Source organism: Channa argus, chromosome 4 (genome assembly GCF_033026475.1).
Source record: "Channa argus isolate prfri chromosome 4, Channa argus male v1.0, whole genome shotgun sequence".
NCBI lineage: Eukaryota > Metazoa > Chordata > Actinopteri > Anabantiformes > Channidae > Channa > Channa argus.
The window spans coordinates 10,279,450-10,293,842 of NC_090200.1; the positions used below are offsets into that span (position 1 = coordinate 10,279,450).

Below are 14,393 nucleotides of genomic sequence, written 5' to 3' on the forward strand. Positions count from 1 at the left end.
CTGCCTCCCCCCAGACTTCTACAGTTCCCCTTCACCTCTGTTTCTTACTCCTCACCTCCCTCCCCCTCCTCTCTCCTGTCTCTCTGTCCACCATCTCTCTTTCTCTGCAGTATGTACTGTAGAATACTAATGTGACCGGTGAGGGAGCTTGTCAAGTTGTCTCCGCTATGTGCAATGTCGGAGCCCCACTCCTCCCACCACAGGTAGTCCATCCTGCTGGAACTCTGCTGCTTTCTTTATGTTGACAAATGAACAGAGCTAGGCTTCTCCTCCAATATACTCTATCCCTCCCAGCGCATCCATTGTTTCCTCTGACCCTCCTTAGATAACAGCCGCATGTTCCTCTAAGGATTTGGTAGCAGACTGCACTGCATCCTTAACGGTTGAGAGAATACACCTGACCTAGAAATTAAATGAGCGTGTGAAGAATGGCTGCGTTGTTTATCTTTATTTTAAATGGTGAAAAATGATAAATTTAAATGAGTTATCTGAAAATATGTCCTAAATGATTCTTACACACAATAACAAGAAATGCTATTCTAGTAAGATTTTCCAAAAGAAGTTTTGACTGAGGAGATGATGCCAGAGGAATGCTACTGTTGCGGATCATGAAAAAACGGTAAGTTACCAAACAATGCTGCTCAAAGGGTTAGAAATATAATTCTGAGTAAGTGTGGCCCTTAAAAATTTAGGATCAAATGTCGGACTTCACCGAGTGAAATTAAATATTTCTGTCATGAATACAAACTTCTCTGATGCTGAGGATACATAAGAGTAAAAGTCTCACCATCCAAGCTGTGACAAAGTCTCCCATCCATGTCCCCACTGCAGCAATCTTCATAAAACTCTCATTCCTGATGCCCATGTACTCTGTCACCATGTGAGGCCTGCAAGGAACGAAGACCAAGAGTGAAAAGAACATAAAAAATGTATTATATGTTATGAGGGTAGAACAGGCTGGCAGGAAAGGAGGGAGGCAAGAGGACTGACAAAAAGAGCCAACACAGTGAGAGTCAGTGGAGGGCGAGAGAGAAAACGGTCACTGTCGCTAAGTATCATGATGCTAGCTGTCAGAGTCAATCAATATCAATCTAATCCTGTGAAAACAATGAGCGATGGCTCTACCTTCCATAAAGCCCAGAGGATTGTAAACAGTTTACACCGGCGCAATGGAATTCATGCACTTCCATTTGGCCCTGCACCCTTTGGCAAATTACCCATTTGTTGGCAAATTTGTTTCATGTCTAGTTGATTTCAAATCAACACCGCCCATCCAATAAGGTCTCTCCCGTTAATGCACCGGATCTGTGTGAGCTGAGTTAAAATCAACTGCAGCAGCACAGGAGCAAAACATAAAACTATGCCAAGACAAGCCATTAGAGAGACAATCTCACATGCAGTAGTATCTGATAAGAAATGACATGCTTTCTGTGGAGTTCTAGTTACGCCTTGATCTCTGTACAGTAAGGGAAGATGAGAAGCTTTTGTTCAACCCTGCAAACCCACCCATCCAACACACACACACACACACACGCACGCACCACAACACTCAATTTTCTCCAGGTAATAGCACAGGGAGGGAGGGAAAGTGGGTCAGTCGCCTCCTATATGGGACTTGTGTCGGGGAGAGAAGCGGAGAACAGAGGGGAGTGTGGAGGCCTGTTTGATCTCCTGGCAGCCAGTGTCTGAGAGGCTGAGTGGAGCAGGTGGGCGCCCATCACCTTCCCTCCAACCTCCTCTCAACACCCCCCACAGGTCATACTCATGAATATAATAGATGGCGATGGATAGGGTGCTGGATGTGCTTTCAAAAGGGTCGCATTTGAAGTCAATGGGTCCATTCGTCTTTGTTTTCTCCGGTCATTTTCTAGCCGCCAGCAAGCACCAATAAAAATGTTTTCTATTGCACAGAGGGCTCTGGAATATCTCTCCTACAACTTTGCTGGTGTAGTTTGTTTCCTGTATATGCGTTTCCCCCTCAGGATTTATTTTCATTTCATCTTTTAACTGATTTAATTAAGAGTTCCATTTGGCATGTTGTCCACTTTGTAAATGAGACATTGTCACACAAGTCTAAAAAAATAAATAAATAAAAATTCATTTGAAAAGCAGCAGAGAGTGACGCTTTCAAGCTATTAGCTAATGCAGCAGCTTTTAAAGGTGTTTATTTTTAATTAATGCTAATTCGTGCCTTCTCACATTACAGCCCAGATCTGAAAAGGACGATAAATGCTCACAGGCAATAACAGAACAATAATGATTAATTGTGGCAAGTCGGTGACCCAAAATTTTCCACTACCTGTTTACTGCATCTGTACAAGAAATACCCTTCCCTGGAAGGAAACATTGTAAATCATATGTCATTGATGCAGTGTGAGCTTCACAGATGTGACAGGATTTTATTGACGTGAACGTGGAGTACCGCAGGTGACGTATTGCCCAGCTCGCACCCGCAAATAAAACGCCCTTGATTGGAATGGCGATTTATTTCTGCATTAAGTGTTTGAGACATTCGGTGGCTTGGCATCGCTCCACTCACCTGGGACATCCCACTGGGAGTCATTTACCCACAGCAAAATTCTAATCGATACTTCGGGAAATGCACATCACATGCAAGGCTTTAAATCTTAAAAGAAAAAAAAAAACTACCCTGCTGCCAACCCTTACCCTTCTCACATATTTAATTGAGCAAATGTTACCCCTGTGCAGAAAGAGGGAGTTTTTTTCTTTTTTCTTTTGGAGAGCACCTATGATGAGTTTAGGGACTCTTCGCACTACATGATCAGAGGCAGAACTCTCTGACTTATTCATGCTGACTTATTCAAATTTAATGGCCTTTAGAGCCGGATGACCTAATGAGAGAATTCAGCCTAGTGGAACATCGGTACAGTAGCACCATGAATAATCAGCTCCAAAATGGCTCCCGTGGCTTAATCGCAGAGCCAGTGGCAGTGCGGCTGCCAGCGCGGTCAGCTCAGCCAGCTTTGACCCTCTGTGGAATGTTATCAGGTTTCCCACACTTGTTCAGACATAATATTCAAGGACATTTCAATGCCTTTCAAAGTCTTGTTCCATCACATGTAAGAAATTACAATTTTGCGCTACAGAGGGTACAGAGTTATGGAGTTCCCCCCTTGTCTGACATTAACTAGTGAAAGAGGCCTTTTTAAGTGTAGCATTAAAGTTCCTCTCTGAAAAGTCATTTGATCTTTGGTGCAAAGAAGTCATTGTGAATATTTTTGTATTAAATATGTTCTCTGTGTATTTTATTTTCTCCTCTTTCCCTTGACTTTTTCATTATTACCGTTCAAGTTCCCAATATAATTCTTCCATCTATATTCACTCCTGCCACATCGATGCTGTTGCATTTTTCTTAGCTTATAATGGATCAGTTATCATTCACCACCGTTTTGTTACAATTATGTTTAGATGGAAAATGATTTGAAGAAGAAGTTGTGTTTTTAGACACAGAGCTGGGCATTGATTAAATATTTATGACTTCCAGTGGAAATTGTTCTGGTGATAGAAAGGGCTGCAAAACCTGGAGTGCTGAGGTCTGGAGCACAGGGTTACAGTGAGAACTTTTTAATAAGGTGCATTAATGTGGGACCGCTAATGATTAAGTAGTAGAAAATGCCAATTATAAATTCCCAAGGCTGAAGGGTATCTGTCTTAAAATAGCTTTAGCTAACATTTCAAAACCTAAAGATATTCTGTACAGGGATGAAAATAACAATTAATTGTCATTAGCAATTTATCAGCAGTTTATTTTATTAAGCCATCTATGAATTCCACCTACCTGGAAAAAAGAAAATAAAGTACTTATTTGTATTATTACTTATTAAGCCTGAAGCTAAAGAGCCTAGTGAACTTTCTAGTTTGTCTGATTAAAAGTCCATAAAACAAACAAACACACACACACACACACACACACTAATATTCAGTTATGTACCATATCATATAGAAATCCTCACATTTAGGAAGCTAGAACAAATTAATGTGGGGCACTTTTTGTTAAAGTGTGACCAAAATGTAAGAGAAAAAAAAAGGCCAATTAATGGACAACAGATTGCCAATTAAATGATTAATCAACCTATTTTTCCAGCTCTAATTCAATGACATACATGTTTACATTATAGGGCACTACAGCCATTGATTTAAGTTATAGCATAAAAATTACAAATGCATTTCCCCCCCCCCCCCCCCCCCCCCCCCCCCCAAACTTATAGCACAGGTTAGAGAAAGTAATAGAAACACCTCAGTATAATGCAGCACAGTTCAACAACTACACACACACACGCACACACCTGTGAAATACCTCGGCCACAGTTTGAACAATAATTGAACTTCATCACCTTCATCAAGGGAGGATTTATCACAGGACTGTTTGATTAGGCTGCATTAGTTTTAAATAGGGTTTTTTTTTTTAGGTTCACCAAAACTACTATGGTTCCAGGAAAAGTGTGCAGGTTCACAAAGAAAGTGAACTTTTAGTAATGGAGTGACCCCTTTAAGCTCTTTAATTATATAAACCTATAAAGTCTTCCCCCTTAGGTTGGAATTTTTCACACTTCAACAATCCCCAATGCAGCACACTTCACATTCCCTGTCCATGTTGAATTTTAAGGAAAAAAAGTTAGGTTTTAAAGTTTAAGTTAATTATTTAATAATAATTACGAAAGTTCCAAATCAAGATAAATAAGGCTAAAAACGAGCATGCTGAAGGCTCTTCCACATCCGAATCTTCAAATACCACTTATTTCTGCTAAATCTTTAACCATCCATTCGAACATAAATTTCTTCATACTGGTTTTTATAAACTTGTTTTCTCTGTCAGACAGGCTTTGATTTAGTGGCCGTGGCAACGGCTGACCTCTTGTGCCCCGTAAAGACTGGATTCATTCAGAACATTAAATTGTAACCCTGGCTGGCTCCACATTGAAATACATTTTCGGCCTCCTCCCTGTGCACTACAGTGCCCAACACCGTACTCACAGTACAGTGTACAACACTGAGCAGTGGTAGTTAGCAAGGAGTATAAAGCTGTCGATACAAACACTTCACTATCACTGTACTATCTCCCAAGGCAATGCAAAACCTCAAATCATTACTCAGCACAGAATTAGCCCAAGTATTGCATTAAACTTGCATGCGATTGAGTCCTGTAGTCCTTATCGTTCCTCTGGCTCACAAGTTGGAGTGAACCCTGTAAGGCAATATCCCAGAAAGGACTATATCAGGCCATCCATTCCCTCCATCAGCTTTCCTCTTAAGCCTGAAGGTCCAAAACCCAGTCTCCCTGAACCTTACTGAGCAAGTTGACATGCAAACTTATATCCCCAAACAAATCCTCTGAAATGGAAAACAAAATTAACAGCCTTTTCTAACAACATCTGGCATTTTCTGGGAGAATGGGAGAATTTGTCAGTGCCTTCCTCAATGTCTCCAAATCATTGGTGTTACAAAGCCAAAGTTAAGGGTTTGGTAGGTTTAAGCATAAAAATAACTGGTTTAGAAAAACACTAACTACTATTAGTGGTATACTTCATCACCTTCATGGTTACAATAACCAGTGGTTAATATTAGGGACAAATCAGGATATTTATTAAAAGTAGCCAACAAGGACTATGGTGCAAATCCACCCATGTTTAACTGCCAGTGATCCATCCCAACCTCCTCTTTTATCACTTTATACCTAGGTAAACGATTTTTTGCCACAGAAACCCTTGTTAGTCAGCAAAGAAAAACTATATTATATTATTATAATGAAATATAATGATAATAACTGTACACATGCTCAAATTAATGCTTCACTTATCATCCAGATTAGAAGATTAGAAGGAGATGCTAGTCCAGCAAAGCAGTAAATAAAGGTGGTTAGGAACTGAAGTGGGAAGAAGTCAGAGGATGCTCCTGCACTAACACAGATGATCTGAACCTTTCATTATACAGTTGCAGGTAAAAGTAACTGATCGCAATTTCCAGGTTTTCTGCATTTTGCTCATAAAACGTGACCTGATCTTCAACTAACACAATATTTCTAAGCTGCTAAAACACAGACAGTCTTGCTGTTTCATGGCTTTATTGAACACACCCATCAAACATGCAAAGTGATGATGAAGCTGGGTGTTGCAGCAGGACATTAACCCTAAATATCGAAGTAAATCTACTGTAGAATGGCTTCAAAGACACAGTATCTGCCTTTTGGGTTGTCCCAATCAGAGCCTAGACCTCCACCTAACAGAGATGCTTTGGAATGAACTCAAGAGAGCTTTTACAAAAGACATACAAAGAATATGGCTGCGTTGGATGGTCCAAAATTCCTTCTGAACATTGTGCAGGTCTAATCCGCAGCTTCAGGATGGGCTGCCAAAGGTTGTTCAACCAGTTATTGAAATGCTCTGGCCGTTGCTTTTTCCACCATCTCAATGTATGTTATTGGGTGTGTTCAGTAAAGACAAGAAAGATCATGACTTGATCTATCACTTAGAAAATGTATGCAGAAAACCAGGAAATTGTTTTTTCTCGTAGCTGAAAAAAGAATATCGTAAAAAGATGTGAACAAACCAGCTTCTGTAAGTATTTATAGCATTTCAAATAAGATTATGAAACCAACTTGTATTCAGTATCAAGACAATTAATTTAGTTCACTGACAACATTATACACAAAAACACTTACACACATTAAAAAACATCCTTTTAAATGACTGAGAACAGCAATTGCTGAAGAGGTGTTTAACAGAAAGTTTGTTTGTTGTTTTCCTTAAAAGAAAAAACTCTCTCTCTCTGTGTCACACACACAAACACACACACAGAGGGCCCTGTTGTTCATACGTGGACAAACAGCTTAGCCAGATTAATATTGACGATTTCACATGATCCTGGATGTATTGGTTATTCAAAGGTCATGTGTACATGTCATTTCAATGGAAGGGGACGCAAACATAACCCCAAATCTAAAAAACAATAATGCATCATCCGAAGTGACAAACTTTTTCACCCAACTTTATTTTATATATTCATAAGTCTTTTGAGTCTTTATAATTAAAAAAAGTATTTATTATACTCATTAGTGAATCTGCATATTAGCAGACCTAACACATATGCACCACATTTTTGTAACTTACTTAACTTTCGACAGTTGCGTCTCTGAATACTTGCTTCCCTGAAAACATACACAGGATTATATGACATTAACTCTGTGTGTTTTCTCCAGTAGTTGTCTTTCTCCTTCTCTGTCCCCGTCTCTCTGTCCCTTTCTGCAGGTGTCCCCGGGCTTTGAAGCTGTGTGTTTTACAGTGTGCAGCTACTGGTCTTACCAACCTGCCCGATGTTTTGTTGCTCTTTTTCTTTTCTCTCTTCACTTTCCACTCACCCCAACCGGTCAAGGCAGATGGCTGCCCACCCTGAGCCTGGTTCTGTTTCTGTTCCTTCTGTTAAAGGGAGTTGTTCTTCTCCACTGTTGCCTAGGGCTTGCTCAAGGGGGAATTGTTGGGTTCTCTTTATACATCTTTATAGTCTTGACTTTATTCTGTAAGGTGCCTTGAGATGACTGTGTTGTGACTTGGCGCTATATAAATAAAGTTGAATTGAATTATACAAATGATGCACTGTTAAATCAGTGGACATGCTGTAATGCCAGTAAGGATTTACACTTGATTTGTCAAATATTTTCACTCCGTTTTTTGCTGCATCTAAAATTCTTCCTAGCTATTCTCTCTGGGTGAAAAAACATACTCTGTTCCACTCCCTGTGTCTTTCTTCAGTAGAACACAGCCGATCAGAACCCAGCTGACCATGGCCTCAAGGGTCTACTGTATATGACTTTGTCAACAGTCACAAGAGCGTGCACTTATCTCCAAGCATTAAATCCAGGTTTTCTAATCTGCTTCAAGTGGGTCTGAAGAATCGACTTAACCAGATAACCTTATCCACCATTAGAACATCCAGCGTTACCCATCTGATCTTGGATCTGCAAAGCCAAGTAGGAAGAAAGGGGCCCTGTTCTACATTGTACAGTGTATGGTATTTAGAAATGTCAGGGCATGCTTTGTGATTTGTTTATTTAGAAATTGGCCACAGAAAAGCCGTAAATTAACACAACTAGGGAGGATGATATGTAAATGGTGTGCTTTCAAAATGTGCAACTGAAATATTATGAGGGGTATTAACTGATAAGGTGAAACATAAGTGAGAGATGCCAAGATGGAATGTAGTTATGTGGCACTACACACAAAACACACACGGACAGGCAATCCACTCCATAATATGATACACATATTAGTCCCTGGGGACACACACTGCTGTCAAGGTAACAGTATTTATTATTTACAAGTGCGGCCATTTCTCTTTATGTGACAGTGATGTATGTTGTGGGCCACAGCTACCTCGGACGCTCCTCCCCTCTGTCCCAGAAAACAGCAGGGTAATATAGTCAGAGCGGAGCTGACCGACCTCACTGCCTCTTATAGCACCCAGTCTGTTTCAGGGAAACTCTGAAGGAAGAGAAAATGGCTTAGGAGGGAAACCAAACACTCTTTAATACAAAATGAGTCATTTTTGAGATATCAACGTAACGTGCATGTGTAGGAGTGTGAAGACGGGAAAAGATATGCTTAGAAAGTAGTTGTGGGTGTGTGTAAATATGAGAAAGGCAGAGTGAGAAAAGTAAAGATAGATCGAGTTATCTAAACTGCTAAACATTCAGAGCAACAGGTTTCTAATTCATGATTTAATATTGGAAACAGCAAAGGGATTGTGGGGTTATCCCAAATATCCTAATGTGACAAAACTAGGAACGAATACATGAATAACTGCAAATGATGGTTGACTTCCTTCATAATTGTTTTCTCAATAATTTAATTAAACACTTTTCTATTCCATAAGGCAAATAAAATCTCACAGTTGAGAATCTAAATCCAGAGAAAATGTACACACTTAACAGCTGTAAATTAATTTTCTGTGAAGGACACATGATGTTAGCGCTATTATTATTATTGTGACACATCTTTCTTGCTTTGTTTTGTAGAACACACCCACAGAAGTGGACGAAAGTAATAACAGGAAAAGTGTTAATAAAAGAAATAATAAATCAGACCTTGGCTTAGATTTTTAAATCAATAGGATGTTTCATTTACTGTAATACAAAGGCTAAACCGAACAACTTGTTGATCACTTTTCTCTAAGACTGATTGCAAGATAAAGGCATCAAACATGTGTCTTTAATTACAGTTAAAACTGTTACTTTCAACTATCCAATTATGTAGGATCTTTTCTAACAAATCTGTCAGAGTCATTTTCATTTTTCGTATCATTGAAAACGTTGAACGTGTTTGAATCAAAAATCGAATGACAGAATTATTATGTTTTATTCTTATCTATTTTAAATGAGTTTCTTCTTTCATTTGAGGAAATATTAGATGAATTTCGTCCACATCTATAAAAGCACATTTACCATGTTCTACTCTAATGCTGATAAAAGTTGATGGGTTTGTCTGATCACACCTGTCCTGGTTGAGAGAAATAAAACTGGAACACATTTAGTTAGAAATCTGTAATATGGCACCTACCATTTCCTATCAAGTGTATATAAAAGGGCCTAATGGGCTACTGTTGTTCGAAGTAGGAGAAGAGTAAGGCGTGTTCGTAGCCAGAGAAAGAAGAGGAAAGCTAAGAGTGTAGGACTGACAGTAGGGACTTTGAATGTTGTAACTATGACAGGGCAGGTTAGAGAGTTGATTGACATGATGCAGACAAGGAAGGTGGATATACTGTGTCCAGGAGACCAGGTGTAAAGGTAGCAAGGCTAGAAGCTTGGGAGCAGGGTTCAAGTTTTTTTACCAAGGGTCAGATAGGAAGAGAAATGGAGCAGGAGTTATCCTGAAAGAGGAGTTTGTGAGGAATGTTCTAGAGGTGAAAAGAGTATCAGACAGGTTGATGAGTCTGAAGCTGGAAATTCAAGGCGTGATGTTCAATGTTGTTAGTGGTTATGCCCCACAGGTAGAATGTGAGTTAGAAAAGAAGGAGGAAGATGATTCGCTGTGGCGACATCTGAAAGGGAACAGCCGAAAGGCTAAGAAGACTTGTCTTATGCTGCACATTGTGGAGTCAGTTGTGTTATGATATTGCAACCAACATTGTAAAACATTGTTATGAAAATGTGAAATTATAATGTTATAGAAGGTTCATAAACAACCTTCCATAAGAATTCCCCTGTCTTGGACTGAGATTTAGTAAACTATACAGTTGATGTCATTATTAAAAAGCTCAGAAACGTAAGTGTATATGACAATAAACTGAACTAAATGTGTTAACCTTTCTCTTTTATTGGCCGGTTTACATCCATTCGTCAAAAGTCTTACTTCAGCTCTTAAATTACAAAAAGAAAAAACCAACAACACAGATCTCTTAATACCAAAATTTTTGAAAATTTGGCTATGATCATAAATGATTCTTTTAAATCTTGATAAATGCATACTATGCAGGATAAACATAATATGCCTTGTGGTGTTGGAAGCTGCCAATAACACAGGATCGTGACCAGTGTCACCATAGCAGGGAAAGCTTTCTACTTTCACTTACTGAATTTCAGCACTAATGAAAAACCAAATCATAGAACCCGTTGTTAGAAAATTCTGTAGACTGCGACGAGTCCCACGTGTGATTGCATGCAACAGGAGGCATCTACGTACCACAACATGCTGTTTATTCAGCCTTTTAAATCCACTTGTCCATGGTATTACCCCAGCTTAGTGCCAGACACGCAAACAGAAAGAGGAGGGGGACTAGCATGAATTCAACACAAAGGATCATGGTAAACAAAGACAAATACCCTTACACGATGGGGTCTAATCCCACTGAGGGTATCTGGCTGTAGTCAAATGCCACATCCATCCCTCCCTTATCCTCCTCAGAGATACTCACCAGCTGAAACCCCCTATCCCCAAAATCACCCTCTGCTCCAAGCTCTTGTCGCTCAGTTGTTTCTGGTTTTATCCTCATTCTGACATCTCTCCATTTGTTCCCCTACTGAGTAATAAACTGTATAGTACAACATATACTACAGTTCCTTATTAGTCTTCTCACATACTCCCCATGTCCCTTCATCCCTCCCCCTTTGGATACTTTACCACCCCCTTCCCCTAAATTAGTCATGATTAATGTGTATGCCACGCATTGGGCCGCCTTAATTAAATAACACCATCTAATTAGGGGCCCGGTTCAGATTGTAATGGTGCCATAAGATGGCGGAATGGGATTGTGCGGCGTGACAGGACATTCATGAAGCCCGTCATACCCACTGGGCGGTCACACTCCCCTGGTTTCACACAAACAGGCCCCTCTTAATCTGGCAGTTACATTAAAATGCAAATAGCCCAGATGTGAGGGTTTGGTAACAAGTGTGGATTACAGCTCCCAAGGATCCATGATGGACAGGCTGTTCTACCCCCCCATGTGACACAAGCCAGGTAACAGGTTGATAGCTGTTGACCTAGTAGTGGCTGTTTAAATATTGGCTAATGAACTGTTGGACTCGCATAAGATTACACAGCGTGGAAATCTGTCTGAGCTGCGAGATAATGGCTCTGATGAATCCATTGCACATGACTAATCATGAATAAATACTTTGAAAATGACATAAAATCTCCTATCAGTGACTGTTTACTGTCCTCACGGTGCAGTTGATCTTTCTTACTTGCGGGTGTGTCGCAGGTTTTAATTAAATCAAGCTGGAGACTGAGTAAAAGGTCAGAGCAGATTAAAGCATATTAATGAGCAAAGGGCATGGGCAGCATACAGTATCAGAAGAGGAAGACAGGCACCAAACCCCTTCCCCCAACTCACCAAATCTCTCTCGCGCAACCACAACATACGTTGACAGGCAAGTTGGGCGAGGTGCGAGACGTGAACACTATGTGTTTGCTCTGTGAGTGTGAGTGTGAGTGACATCCTGTCTTGCCACCAGAAGAGCATCTCCTGCAGTGCACCATCAAGGCAAGATGTCAAAGCCTGCGAACCCATGCCAAAATACCTACCCTTTAAAAACCCTTGGCAGTAATAATACCTCACAGCAGCTTGTTCTTTCTCAACAAATGAAAAGGAAAAGCACCATTCATTCCCACAGAGGGGCAGCTGCAGCCACAAAGGGATATTGTACTTTTCCTTTGTGCTGTGGCAAAAAAGAAAACTACAACAGCCTCACTGTGGGACGAGGGAATGCTTAGAAGAGGAGTAGAGTGAGGGGGGGGGTTGCGGGGCAATGCAAATAAGGTTTGGACATAGATCAAAAGACTTAAGTTTCACTGCATCATCAGGGCCGGAGCGCTTCGCACTCGTCCCTCCACAGCCTCCATCACCTCCACTCTCCTGCATTCATGCCATCATATCCTGGAGCCCGTCTTCTGAGGGTCATCTTGGCAGAGTGTGAACATTGCTCTTACATGTCAGCCTTGAACAGAGATGTGAACGCTAATGGTTTTGGCAGAGCCCAGGTCCTTGGTGGACATACTGCTGGAGCAGAAGGAAAACAAGCAGGAAAGAGGGATGGAGAGGGAGGGAGGCAGGGGCGAGGGGGGGGTGAGACAAGTGCAAAAACCGACCAGGTGTCTGGGCAGCGCCGGATTCACCCGCTTTACAACAGCACCATCTGTCTTTTCGAGGAGCGCTTTACACTGAATAACTAATGTCAGTGCACAACACACATCCAAAGCAAGTAATTATGGCTGGGTTTTAGTGTTGTGTCAGCCAGTGTAATTGCTTAATAGGTTGTTATGGTTGCTACTTTTCATATCTGAACAATTGATGCAGCTAATATGAAAGGCGATTGTGTGACTTGCAAGTCATTTTTCTCCGAGTGTTATCTGGATGTCATCTGGTGAAACACGCTTGACAGTTAAAATAAAAAGCCCTGACAGATTAAAAAGCCACCCTTTTCACCGCATATCAAGCCTGAAATAAGAGGTGGTAAGAAGGAATCCTCGTTGTGACAGATGTAGTCTGAGCAAGCGCAAATGTAACTTTTCCCTGAGCAAGCAACATTCATCGTCTCAGCAGGCCTGCCCCTCGGCTCAGCCTTTTGCCTTCCTTTTCTCGGCCAGCCGGAGAGAACGGACAAGATGGATGCCAGTGTCACTGTGCTAGCTGAAGTGACAGATGGGCTGATTATACAGATTCACCCCTCTGGCCATAGAACAGCACAACACCTCGCCTGCTAGCTAATAGCCTTCATCTGCCTGCACCTTATGGATAGTTGATGCTTGCTGTTCATGCAGCATAGATCCCATTCCAGCCCTTACCTTCCTTCCTGACAGCTTGTACCTAAATAGACACCTGTCACACAGTTGGTTTTTTTGCGTTTGTTTTTTTTAAACAGTCCAGACAAAGACAATAGTAAATCACCTTGCAGCGACCTCGTATGTGGCTGGCTGGCTTCAAGGGCATGTTTTCCTTCCTCTAGACGGACACGTTGCAAATGCATAAACGGATTCCTGTCACCGGCGTGATGTGTGGGTGTCAAACTCTGCTGTGCGCAGTGGTTTCTCAGCAGGTAGGCCACAGCAACAGGAGCAAAAACTGAGGCACATAAAGAGGGATGTGGCAAAAACATCCTGGTTTTTTGCCAGAGGGGTGTCAGAAAATTTGTCAAGAGCACGGGAAAATAAGTGTAGGTGCCGAAAGTGATCTTTCAAAATTAACCACCCTCCCCCCGCTTGCCTACCCCTGCCTGTGATGTAAGGTCTGGGCTGATTAATCAGAGTGGTATTGAGTCTCTGTACAGGAAAGACGTTTAGATCAATCACACCAGCCAAAGGCAAGCATACAGTGGCTGTAACAAATGGGAAGCAGAGAATGAGGGAAAGGGGGGCAGAGATAGAGAATGGCTTACTCCATACTCCCAGCCATCAGCAGGAAGAGGTTGTAGATGTGCGAGAAGATGAAGAGGAAGAGGATGGTGCTGAAGAACATGGTCATCCAGGAGCCATGATCCTCGCGGAACATTTTCAGGCGCAGGTATCGACCTAGAGGGAGCATGACAAGGACAGTGCTGTCAGTGAGGGTTCAAACAGGATTTTAAAAAAAATACCTGCTAACATGCGTGGCCATAAGAATGGAGATGAAAAGTAAATAAATTAGTTACATAGATCAATACCGTCTTATTCTGTCAGGCAGATGCCCTTTGGGCAATGAAATCACTTTGAGGTGTCACTTCCGTAATACTGAAGTCTTTCCTTGACCAAATTCTACAGTCGCCATTTCATCATCATTCACAACAAATGAAATTAAATGACTTGTATATAGAACAGAAGTGCTTACATACATGTCATTTCATACATCTGTTTGTCTTGCTGTCACCGGACTCATACTGACTTTGTTTTATGATGCGAGTGCTGCAT

The 14,393-nt window shown here is 41.2% G+C and overlaps 1 protein-coding gene across 6 annotated transcripts in view; it reads right to left on the reverse strand.

The window, feature by feature from the left end:
* Positions 1 to 14,393, reverse strand: part of tmem117 (transmembrane protein 117) — a 100,710-nt gene that overhangs the window by 67,737 nt on the left and 18,580 nt on the right. For 5 of the 6 annotated variants that reach the window (XM_067501752.1, XM_067501750.1, XM_067501746.1 and 2 more), the window contains 2 exons: positions 13,886 to 14,018; positions 788 to 887 (listed from right to left, as the gene is read on the reverse strand). In XM_067501752.1, coding sequence (XP_067357853.1) covers positions 788 to 887; positions 13,886 to 14,018 — 233 coding nt within the window. The remainder of the gene's footprint in view (positions 1 to 787; positions 888 to 13,885; positions 14,019 to 14,393) is intronic. The other variant, XM_067501751.1, reaches the window with a different exon arrangement.